At 43.3% G+C, this 12190-nt stretch overlaps 1 protein-coding gene across 4 annotated transcripts in view; it reads left to right on the plus strand.

Annotated features, from left to right (window-relative positions):
• Nucleotides 1-12190, plus strand: part of nin (ninein (GSK3B interacting protein)) — a 157737-nt gene that overhangs the window by 83599 nt on the left and 61948 nt on the right. For all 4 annotated transcript variants that reach the window (XR_011887335.1, XM_072269274.1, XM_072269285.1 and 1 more), the window contains exons 7-9: nt 2672-2812; nt 7358-7525; nt 7677-7813. Coding sequence is in view for 3 of the 4 variants with exons in the window: in XM_072269274.1 (XP_072125375.1) it covers nt 2672-2812; nt 7358-7525; nt 7677-7813 (446 nt within the window). In the remaining variant the exon portion in view is untranslated. The remainder of the gene's footprint in view (nt 1-2671; nt 2813-7357; nt 7526-7676; nt 7814-12190) is intronic.

Raw genomic sequence — 12190 nt, forward strand, 5'->3', positions numbered from 1 at the left:
AAGCAAGGTCCCCTTGGACTCCATGCCTCCTTACTTTCTCAATGAGCCTTGCACGGGGTACCTTATCAGATGCCTTGCTGAAATCCATGTACACTACATCTACAGCTCTACCTTCATCAATGTGTTTAGTCACATCCTCAAAAAATTCAATCAGCCTCGTAAGGCACAACCTGTCCTTGACAAAGCCATGCTGACTATTCCTAATCATATTATACCCCTCCAAATGTTCATAAATCCTGCCCCTCAGGATCTTCTCCATCAACTTACCAACCACTGAAGTAAGACTCACTGGTCTGTAATTTCCTGGGCTATCTCTACTCCCTTTCTTGAATAAGGCAACAACATCTGCAACCTTGCAATCTTCCAATCCTCCGGAACCTCTCCTGTCCCCACTGATGATGCAAAGATCATTGCCAGAGGCTCAGCAGTCTCCTCCCTCACCTCCCACAGTAGCCTCTTGCCGCAGCAAACATCCATAAGAGCTAAAACAAAGAGAGAAACAAGTTTGTGTGATGGTAGGATTCCCACATTGTCATCCCTTCATGGTTAATGATCTCAGCATTTCCTTCTTCACAAAACATGAAAGATAGATCCACCCAAATGAGCATGCACTTAGAGAGATAATAGAGTATGCCATCACGTTCCTGAGTTGTGCTTTGTAGATGATTGAAGATGGCTTTCAGGAGGTGAGTCACTCTGAGCAGAATACCCAGACTCTCAGCTGCTCCTTGTGACTGCTCCAGTTCAGTTTCTGATCACTTGGTGACAGTAATGCATCTGAGTATCACTGATTGTGGGCAGCGTTCTGCTATTTGATGTCAGGGTTAGAATCAGATTTCTTATGACATATTGAGAAATTTGTCCAAGCATAATGTATTGGGTATATTTTTTGGAACAATCTATCAAACAGCTTAGTTTAATTTGCCTCGCCTATTCAAACAGAGATAATTAAACAAAGAACAGTATTGGCAGAGCCTTCCCAACTGAGTAATTGATGCACTTTAAATTTTCTCTTCTAATGTCCTTTTTGGCTTAGGTGTGTAGGTTCCCCCTAGTGGTTTGTATAAATATTGCTCAGAAAGATGTACAGCACTGTACCACATTTTGGCTGCTTCAACTGACACTTTAGCATGCTGCCTTTTCAGGATAACATTGAAATATGAAGATATTTTGTTCCTTAAAGGACCTATGCACTTTCTATGGATTGGGTTCCAACATGGACTCTTCTTTTTATCACTCATTAGAAAGGGATGCAATCCATAAAGTTGTCCCATTAATTTACATTCACATGAGTTTGTTTAATGGTAGCACAAGGCTTTAGCATTGAATTTATCAGTTTTCGCTTTAAGGTCACAAGTAGAAGTCAAATACGTTCATTTCACGCATTCAATGGTGCATCAGTGCTTATGCTACCCCATACTTAGAAATGGTCCTATTACATTTAGAATAATTTTTTCAAGACTCATCCTCCTAGATGTAAATCCCCAAGCAGAGTTTAAATTGTTACTGATTCTTTTGAGGCAGTTCTTGATGATACTTGATGATTTCCTGAGGAGACTGAGGTCCTTTAACATCTGCCGGACGATGCTGAGGATGTTCTACGAGTTTGTGGTGGCCAGTGCGATCATGTTTGCTGTTGTGTGCTGGGGCAGCAGGCTGAGGGTAGCAGACACCAACAGAATCAACAAACTCATTCATAAGGCCAGTGATGTTGTGGGGATGGAACTGGACCCTCCGACGGTGGTGTCTGAAAAGAGGATGCTGTCCAAGTGGCACGCCATCTTGGTCAATGTCTCCCATCCACTACATAATGTACTGGTTGGGCACAGGAGTACATTCAGCCAGAGACTCATTCCACTGAGATGCAACATAGAGCGTCATAGGAAGTCATTCCTGTCTGTGGCCCTCAAACTTTACAACTCCTCCCTTGGAGGGTCAGACACCCTGAGTCAGTAGGCTGGTCCTGGACTTATTTCCTGGCATAATTTACATATTACTATTTAATTATTTATGGATTTATTACTATTTAATTATTTATGGTGCAACTGTAACAAAAACCAATTTCCCCCGGGATCAATAAAGTATGACTATGACTATCAAAGCTTTCAGGAACAATCCCTCCATTAGTCTGTTGTTGGGGCTTTTTTTTCTGGGACTGTGCTCTGATGAGTGTTCAATCTAAATAACAGCTAAGTATTTTGCAGTGTCTCAGGGTAATCTTGCTACTGCATTAAAGCTCCTATGATATAATGTTATAATTTAATATCTGCTCCCAAAAGCTGTTGTAAAGGTTGCCAAGAACAATTGATCTACTTTATGATCAGAGACAGTCTGCATTAGCATTAACTGAGCAGGAAATGCATAATCTGATGAAAATTCACAATTGTATTGATGTAAATTCTAAGACAGGCTTATATCACATCTGAAAATTTGGATACTGTAATTTTGTGAGAATATACTATATTAGAAATTACTGAATACCTTGAAAACAATTGTCTTCAATTTTCAAAGAGGAGGAGAAAAAAAAGATCAGCCGTGATTGAATGGCAGAGCAGACTCGATGGGCCAGATGGCCTAATTCTGCTCCTGTGTCTTATGTTTTTGTATGATCTGTGGGTATTTCAATGTTCATGCTAATATTTGATTTTAAGTGCTCACTTCTTTATAATAGGTCCTGGATGACATATTTCAAAATCTAGACGAAGATGGATTAATGCGTCTTGAGGATTTTCTTCATGGAATCTTAAAAAAATCAGCACCTTCTTCTGCTTCTACTCCTTATAGGCAATTAAAGAGACATCATTCCTTGCAGGTAATTGACCTACAAACAATGATGTGCTATTCTACAGACTTCACTACAGTATGCTGAAGTAGTTCACTTCTAATTTTTATTTTTATCTAAAATAGCAAAACAAAAATCATTCTCCTTGTTCATTCTGCAGTTTCCATCCATTGAGATTGGTAAAAAGTAATTCCATCAACCTTTTCAAAAATGTTCTTCAGTGCTGATAATTTTACCAAAATGTTGGCAGGCATTTCACCAAAATTATGATTACCAATGATTCCTCTTTTTTTCCTGTAATTTTAATGATGCTATTGATTCTGCATTGCATGTTCCAAAGTTAAGCAAGTGGTAGATAAAGATACAAATATGTCTCTGTTTGGCCTCTTCATGTAGGACATCAATAGAGTAGCTCCTTAGCAGCTAGCCAGCTAGTTTAAATAACATTAGCTATGCGAATGAACGAATGACACCTGTTAAACTCACCTCAACATGTCTTTTACAGTCATTTATCCCACCATGGGCAATAGAAAAGTCACCGTTGCAAACAGTGCAGTGAGCAACACTGTCGTTATTTTTGACCCCTATTAGGCAGGGGTACATTTTAGTGTAGTCTGGGGTGAAGTATGTTTTATATTTTCTTTTTTTGGAACACTCTGCCATGACGCTGCAGGACACTAAACTGAACTGATGGACAATGAAAGAGAGAGAGAGTGGTTGACTGTAAAGCCTGCCCACAGAGAAAACTGATAGGTCTACTTAGCCCAAAGAAAGACCAATCAGGATTCATTCATTCATTCATTCTCTCTCTCTCTCCTCTCCTCTCCGTCCCCTCTCTCCCTCCTCTCTCTCTCTCAGAAAAAAATCGATTTCCAGGATATTGTATATAATTTGCGGGCATCGGGAAGCCGCTATCAATATGCGGGAGACTCCCGGAACTTCCAGGAGAGGTGGGATGTCTGGGTATTGGCGCACTATTTGCATTGATACAAGCAGTGGACAACATTCCTCTCTCCAGAATATACTTTTGCTTATAGGATCAAGCCCATTGATTTCCTGCCCAAATTCCAGACCCCACATTAGTTGTTAATAAATATTAAAAGCAGCAATTACAATTAGCATACAAGAATCTGGATATTGCTTACTATCAAATTAGATATACTGTATCAAGTGGTGGCCTAGAAATTCAAAATCTGATTGTACACATGATTCATATCATAGAACATCAAACTGCACAGTCAAGCTGTGTGCTGCTGTAAACCTAAAGCCCAATATTGTATCCTAAAGTTGTGCATTTAAAAGTCATGATAATAAGATCATAAGACATAGGAGCAGAATTAAGACAGTTGGCCCATTAAGTCTGCTCCATCATTCAGTCACAGCTGATCCTTTTTTCCCCTCCTCAGCCCCCTCCCCGGCTTTCCTCCTGTAACCTTTGATGCTGTGTCCAATCAAGAACCTATTCATTTCTGCCTTAAATACACCTGGCCTCCACAACTGTCTGTGGTAATAAATTCCACAAGTTGACCATCCTCTGGCTAAAGAAAATTCTCTTAAATGGATGCCCTCATTGTGCCCTCTTGCCCTAGACTCCCCCACCATGTGAAACATCCTTTCCGCATTTACTCTGTCTAGGCCTTTCAACATTCGAAAGGTTTCAATGAGATCCCACCTCATCCTTCTAAATTCCAGGAAGTGTGGACCCAGAGCCATCAAATGTTCCTCGTATGATAACCCTTTCATTCCCAGAATCATCGTTGTGAACCTCCTCTGAACCCTCTCCAATGCCAGCACATCTTTTCTTAGATGAGGAGTCCAAAACTGTTCACAATACTGAAGGTGAGACCTCACCTGTGCCTTATAAAGCCTCAGCATCACATTCTTACTCTTGTGTTCTAGACCTCTTGAAATGAATGCTTACATTGCATTTGCGTTCCTCACCACCAACTCAACCTGCAAGTTAACTTTTAGGTTGTTTTGCACAAGGAATCCCAAATCCCTTTGCATCTCAGATTTTTGTATTTTCTCCCGGTTGAGAAAATAGTCTGCTCATTTATTTCTACTACCAAAGTGCATGACCATGCCTTTTCCAACATTGTATTTCATTTGCCACTCTCTTACCTATTCTGATCTGTCTAAGTCCTTCTGTAGCCTACCTGTTTCCTTAACACTGCCTACCCCTCCTCCAATATTCTTGGCAATCACGCCATCTATTCCATCATCTAAATCATTGATATACAGCATAAAAAGAAGCAGTCCCAACACTGACCCCTGCGGAACACCACTAGTCACTGGCAGCCAACCTGGAAAGGATCCTTTTATTCCCACCCGCTGCCTCCTACTAATCAGCCAATGTTCTAACCATGCCAGTAACTTACCCATAATACCATGAGCTTTTAACTTGGTAAGCAGCTTCGTCTGTGGCCTTCTGTAAGTCCAAATATATAACATCCACTACATCCCCTTTATCTACCCTATTTGTAATCTCCTCAAAGAAGTCCAATAGGTTCGTCAAGCAAGATTTTCCCTTAAGGAAACCATGCTGACTTTGTCCTATCTTGTCCTGTGTCACCAAGTACTCCATAACTTTATCCTTGACATTGACTCCAACATCTTCCCAACTGCTGAGGTCAGGCTAACTGGTCTATAATCTCCTTTCTGCTGCCTTCCTCCTTTCTTAAAAAGTGGAGTAACATTTGCAATTTTTCAGTCCTCTGGCACCATGCCCGAGTCCCATGATTTTTGAAAGATCATTACCAATTCTCCACAATCTTTTCCGCTACATCTTTCAAAACCCTAGGGTGCAATTCATTTGGTCTGGGTGACTTCTGTAACCTTAGAGTACATAATATTGGGCACGTGGCCAAGTGGTTAACGCGTTCGTCTAGTGATCTGAAGGTCGCTAGTTCGAGCCTCAGTTGTGGCAGCGTGTTTGTGTCCTTGAGCAAGGCACTTAACCACACATTGTTCTAGTGTCTGTGCGAGGAGTGGCGCCCCACACAGCCTTACAATCTGTGCCTCGTAAGGCATGAAAATGCCCGACGCAGGCCTCTCGTGGTCTGAGTCGACGTTCTCAGAGTACATAATCCCAACAATTCATGCACAAAAAGCGCATTGTTTAAAGTTATGCCTGCTTTGGAATGCTCGCTTTTATTAGTCAAGGCATTGAGTTCAAAAGTCAAGAGATTATGTTGCAACTTTATAACCTCTGGTTAGGCCACACCTGGAGTTTTGCACAGAGTTCTGGTCCCTCCACTATAAGAGGGACGTTGAGGCTTTGGAGAGGGTGCAGAAGAGGTTTACCAGGATGCTGCCGAGTTTAGAGGGTATGTGCTATCATGAAAGACTGGATAAACCTGGGTGGTTTTCTTTGAAGCAGCGGTGGCTGAGGTCAGATCTGTTAGAGAGAGGCATAGGAACAGTGGACAGGGAGTATTCTTTTCCCAGGGTAGAAATATCTAATACCAGAGGGCACACATTGAAGGTGAAAGGGGGTAGGTTCAAAGGGGATGTGAGGGCTGTGGTTGCCTGGTGCGGCGGTAGAGGCAACTACATTAAAGGCTTTTAAGAGACATTTAGAAAGGCAGAAAGGCATGTGAATATGTGGAAGATGGAGGGATATGGATGGACGTTGTGTAGGTAAGAGGGATTAGTTTTTGGGTTTTTAAAAATTTACTCTTTAGCTGGTTTGGCACAACATTGTGGGCTGAAGGGCATGTTCCTGTGCTGTCCTGTTCTATGCTCTATGTACAGACATGTGAAACCTGAAGTTGTGTGGACAACTACAGGTAAGCATACCAGAAGGTAATCCAAAAGCTATGTGCACAAGTAAAGAAAAAGAACTTAGACCATTTGGTGCTTTGTACTCACCCTAACATTCACATCCCATACCTCAGCTCTGCTTTCCCACACTAACTTGACAGTTTTCAAATTCCATTAATCTGTGCCTTGAATTTACACAGCAACTGAGCCTCCACAGGAATTATTGGATAAATCTCAAAACACACACACACACACACACACACACACACACACACACACACACACACACACACACACACACACACACACACACACACACACACACACACACTCCAGTTCCCCATGAAATGAGGATGGATCTGAGGCATTAGAAGCTCAGTCAGGTAGAGGAATTCTCACAATTGAACAGGATTACCTACTTGACTTCACCACCAACAGACAAAACTGCAAATTTTATTTAATTGATAGAGTGATAGGATAAGGGAAGGTATATGGGAGATATGTAGTAATACAAATTATAAGTTAGTTATTTTTGGCCCATAAATTTGAAATGACAGGTAAAATGCCAGAATGATGAGGACTGATTGTAGTGTTCAGGTATAGTTTGGGCAACAGAATTTGCTGATAATGTTGCCAAAAACTTACGTAAGTAATACGTGTGGATCAATTTTATAAATGAGCCTGAATCTGTGATTGAGTGAGTAAGAGCTTGCCTGCCCATAGGCAATCCAAGAAGGCATGTTTTGTCACCGATTCAAGTTGACATCAGACGCGGTGGCATTGTATAATTGCCTCCCTCTGTTCACGTGCAAGCCTTTCGATGAGAGCCGACGCCGCACTGCTACACCTTCTGCCATGACCAGTACAATTAGTCTTCGTCTGTTTTCGTGTTTGGATGATGGGACAGGATATACCTCAGCAGATCAGATCTTGGATGCCTGGCAAAATGAAGGAATTGAAAATGGCCTCGAAATTCTAAAGGTACGAGCAGCTATCTTTTTCTGCGTGAAGACCATACCGAGATATCTTCACTTGTTTCTGTTTTCCTTTGAATGTTGCAAATATCTCACCAGTGGTGGTTGTGCGTGAGCAATCCTGCATGGCAGCTAACATAAATGATCATTGTTTACAGACCTTGGATTTTGCTCTGTATGGGAAGGTCAATCTGTCAGAATTTACCCTGGCTTTAGAGAACGAGCTCCTGATAACAAAGAACGGAATCCACCAAGCTGTTCTGGCCAGCTTCAAATATGAGATTAGACATTTAATGTAAGTCAATTGTTTCCTTTCTAGTTCAAACAATAGAATTAAAGAATCTGTGTAGATTTATTCTAATGTGTGTCTGCACCTCTTCAAGTTCATGTGCAGCTCAATAAACACATTGTTTTAGGGTAATCAAGCTTTTACTTTCTAGATATGCATGTGGGAGATATGCAGTTATACAGTTAGCAGTTAGTTATTTTTTGGCCCATAATTTTGAAATGGCAGATAAAATGCTAGAATGGTAACAAATAACAATGTCAATTTACTTTTAGGAGTATTTGATTATGCCTTAAATGCACTGCCAGGAATTTTTTCTGTGTTATGTTCAGTAAGTATTCTGTGAGGGAGACAGTACACCCTGATCTTGCTGCAGTTAGTTTTGAGATGTGATGTGTTGGTCAGGGCCCGCTGTCATTTATCTTCAATGTCACAGCTCATAGAAGGAGACTATACATTCCATTATTTTTGTCCCAGCAAATAAAATTTAATCAGATTGTATTTCCCAGCTCTTATCTCCAGATCAACTGCTCATCCAGATAGATACAGTTTATTTTAACTGAGGTATTTCTGCTTCCGCCATCTAATCAGACAATGAATTCCAAATACTCAAGTCCAGAGAAATCTCTTTATTAACTGGAGTCACTGAAGTACAAAATGGTAGCTGTAGTCACAAGACCTGTTGCGACGAGACCTGGGTGTCATTATACACCAGTCATTGAAAGTGGGCATGCAGATACAGCAGGCGGTGAAAAAGGCAAATGGTATGCTGGCATTCATGGCAATAGGATTCGAGTACAGGGGCAGGGAGGTACTACTGCGGTTGTACAAGGCCTTGGTGAGACCACACCTGGGGTATTGTGTGCAGTTTTGGTCCCCTAATCTGAGGAAAGACATTCTTGCCATAGAGAGTGTACAAAGAAGGTTCACCAGATTCCTGGGATGGCAGGACTTTCATATGATGAAAGACTGGATCGACTAGGCTTATACTCATTGGAATTTAGAAGATTGAGGGGGGATCTTATTGAAACGTATAAAATCCTGAAGGGATTGGACAAGCTAGATGCAGGAAGATTGTTCCCGATGGTGGGGAAGTCCAGAACGAGGGGTCACAGTTTGAGGATAAAGGGGAAGCCTGTTAGGACCGAGATTAGGAAAAACTTCTTCACACAGAGAGTGGTGAATCTGTGGAATTCTCTGCCACAGGAAACAGTTGAGGCCAGTTCATTGGCTATATTTAAGAGGGAGCTGGATATGACCCTTGTGGCTAAAGGGATCAGGGGGTATGGAGAGAAGGCAGGTACAGGGTTCTGAGTTGGATGATCAGCCATGATCATTCTGAATGGTGGTGCAGGCTTGAAGGGCCAAATGGCCTATTCCTGCACCTATTTTCTATGTTTCTATGTTTCTATGTCACTAGAGGCCAACCACCTGAAGAATCACTATTGATCAGAATCTTAACCAGACAAAGCACTCCATTTGCACATGTGCCAGCTCCAAGCACTACCAAAAAACTTGAAATCATGCAGCACCGCATTTGGCTGATAGCTGCCACCATAGGCACTCATCTGTCCTGTCCTGTGGCTGTCCTATGTACTACCTACAAAATGTACTACAGCAGTTCACTCATTCATCCACACTTTCTCAACCTCTAGTTTCTACGAGCTACAAACCCCATTTCCAGAAAAGTTGGAATATTTTCCAAAATGCAATAAAAACAAAAATCTGTGATATGTTAATTCACGTGAACCTTTATTTAACTGACAAAAGTACAAAGAAAAGATTTTCAAGCAACACACATCAAAGTTGCTGGTGAACGCAGCAGGCTAAGCAGCATCTGTAGGAAGAGGTGCAGTCGACGTTTCAGGCCGAGACCCTTCATCAGGACTAACTGAAGGAAGAGTGAGTAAGGGATTTGAAAGTTGGAGGGGGAGGGGGAGATCCAAAATGATAGGAGAAGACAGGAGGGAGAGGGATGGAGCCAAGAGCTGGACAGGTGATAGGCAAAAGGGGATACGAGAGGATCATGGGACAGGAGGTCCGGGAAGAAAGACGGGGGGGGTGCACCCAGAGGATGGGCAAGAGGTATATTCAGAGGGACAGAGGGAGAAAAAGGAGAGTGAGAGAAAGAATGTGTGCATAAAAATGAGTAACAGATGGGGTACGAGGGGGAGGTGGGGCATTAGCGGAAGTTAGAGAAGTCGATGTTCATGCCAGCAGGTTGGAGGCTACCCAGACGGAATATAAGGTGTTGTTCACACCGGACGCAGTATATCACCCCAGTCGACTCATGTGAAGTGTTGCCTCACCTGGAAGGACTGTTTGGGGCCCTGAATGGTGGTAAGGGAGGAAGTGTAAGGGCATGTGTAGCACTTGTTCCGCTTACACGGATAAGTGCCAGGAGGGAGATCAGTGGGGAGGGATGGGGGCGACGAATGGACAAGGGAGTTGTGTAGGGAGCGATCCCTGCGGAAAGCAGGGGGAGGGGGAGGGAAAGATGTGCTTAGTGGTGGGATCCCATTGGAGGTGGCGGAAGTTACGGAGAATAATATGTTGGACCAAGAGGCTGGTGAGGTGGTAGGTGAGGACCAGGGGAACCCTATTAGGCGGAAGTTACGGAGAATAATATGTTGGACCCTGGCGGAAGTTACGGAGAATAATATGTTGGACCCAACGGGATCCCACCACTAAGCACATCTTTCCCTCCCTGCCTCTCTCTGCATTCCGCAGGAATCGCTCCCTACACAACTCCCTTGTCCATTCGTCCCCCCCATCCCTCCCCACTGATCTCCCTCCTGGCACTTATCCGTGTAAGCGGAACAAGTGCTACACATGCCCTTACACTTCCTCCCTTACCACCATTCAGGGCCCCAAACAGTCCTTCCAGGTGAGGCAACACTTCACCTGTGAGTCGACTGGGGTGAAATACTGCGTCCGGTGCTCCCGATGTGGCCTTTTATATATTGGCGAGATCTGACGCAGACTGGGAGACCGCTTTGCTGAACATCTACGCTCTGTCCGCCAGAGAAAGCAGGATCTCCCAGTGGCCACACATTTTAATTCCACATCCCATTCCCATTCTGACATGTCTATCCACGGCCTCCTCTACTGTAAAGATGAAGCCACACTCAGGTTGGAGGAACAACACCTTATATTCCGTCTGGGTAGCATCCAACCTGACGGCACGAACATCGACTTCTCTAACTTCCGCTAAGGCCCCACCTCCCCCTCGTACCCCATCTGTTACTCATTTTTATGTACACATTCTTTCTCTCACTCTCCTTTTTCTCCCTCTGTCCCTCTGAATATACCTCTTGCCCATCCTCTGGGTCCCCCCCCCCCCCCGTCTTTCTTCCCGGACCTCCTGTCCCATGATCCTCTCATATCCCCTTTTGCCTATCACCTGTCCAGCTCTTGGCTCTATCCCTCCCCCTCCTGTCTTCTCCTATCATTTTGGATCTCCCCCTCCCCCTCCAACTTTCAAATCCCTTACTCACTCTTTCAAATCCCTTACTCACTCTTCCTTCAGTTAGTCCTGACGAAGGGTCTCGGCCTGAAACGTCGACTGCACCTCTTCCTACAGATGCTGCTTGGCCTGCTGCGTTCACCAGCAACTTTGATGTGTGTTGCTTGAATTTCCAGCATCTGCAGAATTCCTGTTGTTTAAGAAAAGATTTTCAATAGTTTTACTGACCAACTTAATTGTATTTTGTAAACATACAGAAATTTAGAATTTGATGGCTGCAACACACTCAACAGAAATTGGGACAGAGGCATGTTTACCATTGTGTTACATCACCTTTCCTTTTAATAACACTTTTTAATCGTTTTGGAACTGAGGATACTAATTGTAGTAGATTTGCAATTGGAAATTTTGTCCATTCTTGCTTGATATAAGACTTCAGCTGCTCAACAGTCTGTGGTCGCCATTGTCTGATTCTCCTCTTCATGATGCGCCATACATTTTCAATAGAGATAGATCTGGACTGGCAGCAGGCCAGTCAAGCACACGCTCTCTGTGTCTACAAAGCCACGCTGTTGTAGCCCGTGGAGATTGTGGTCTAGCATTGTCCTGGTGAAATAAGCATGGACGTCCTGGGAAGAGACGTCGCCTTGATGGCAACATATGTCTCTCTAAGATCCTAATATGCGCCTCCGAGTCAATGGTACCTTCGCATACATGCAACTCACCCATGCCGTGGGCACTGATGCACCCCCATACCATCACAGATGCTGGCTTTTGCACCTTTCGCTGATAACAATCTGGATGGTCGTTTTCATCTTTGGCACGGAGAACTCGACACCCGTTTTTTCCGAAAACTAGCTGAAATGTGAACTCATCTAACCACAGCACACGGTTCCACAGCCTTTCGGTCCATCTGAGAT

The sequence above is a fragment of the Mobula birostris genome, chromosome 1, assembly GCF_030028105.1.
Source record: "Mobula birostris isolate sMobBir1 chromosome 1, sMobBir1.hap1, whole genome shotgun sequence".
NCBI lineage: Eukaryota > Metazoa > Chordata > Chondrichthyes > Myliobatiformes > Myliobatidae > Mobula > Mobula birostris.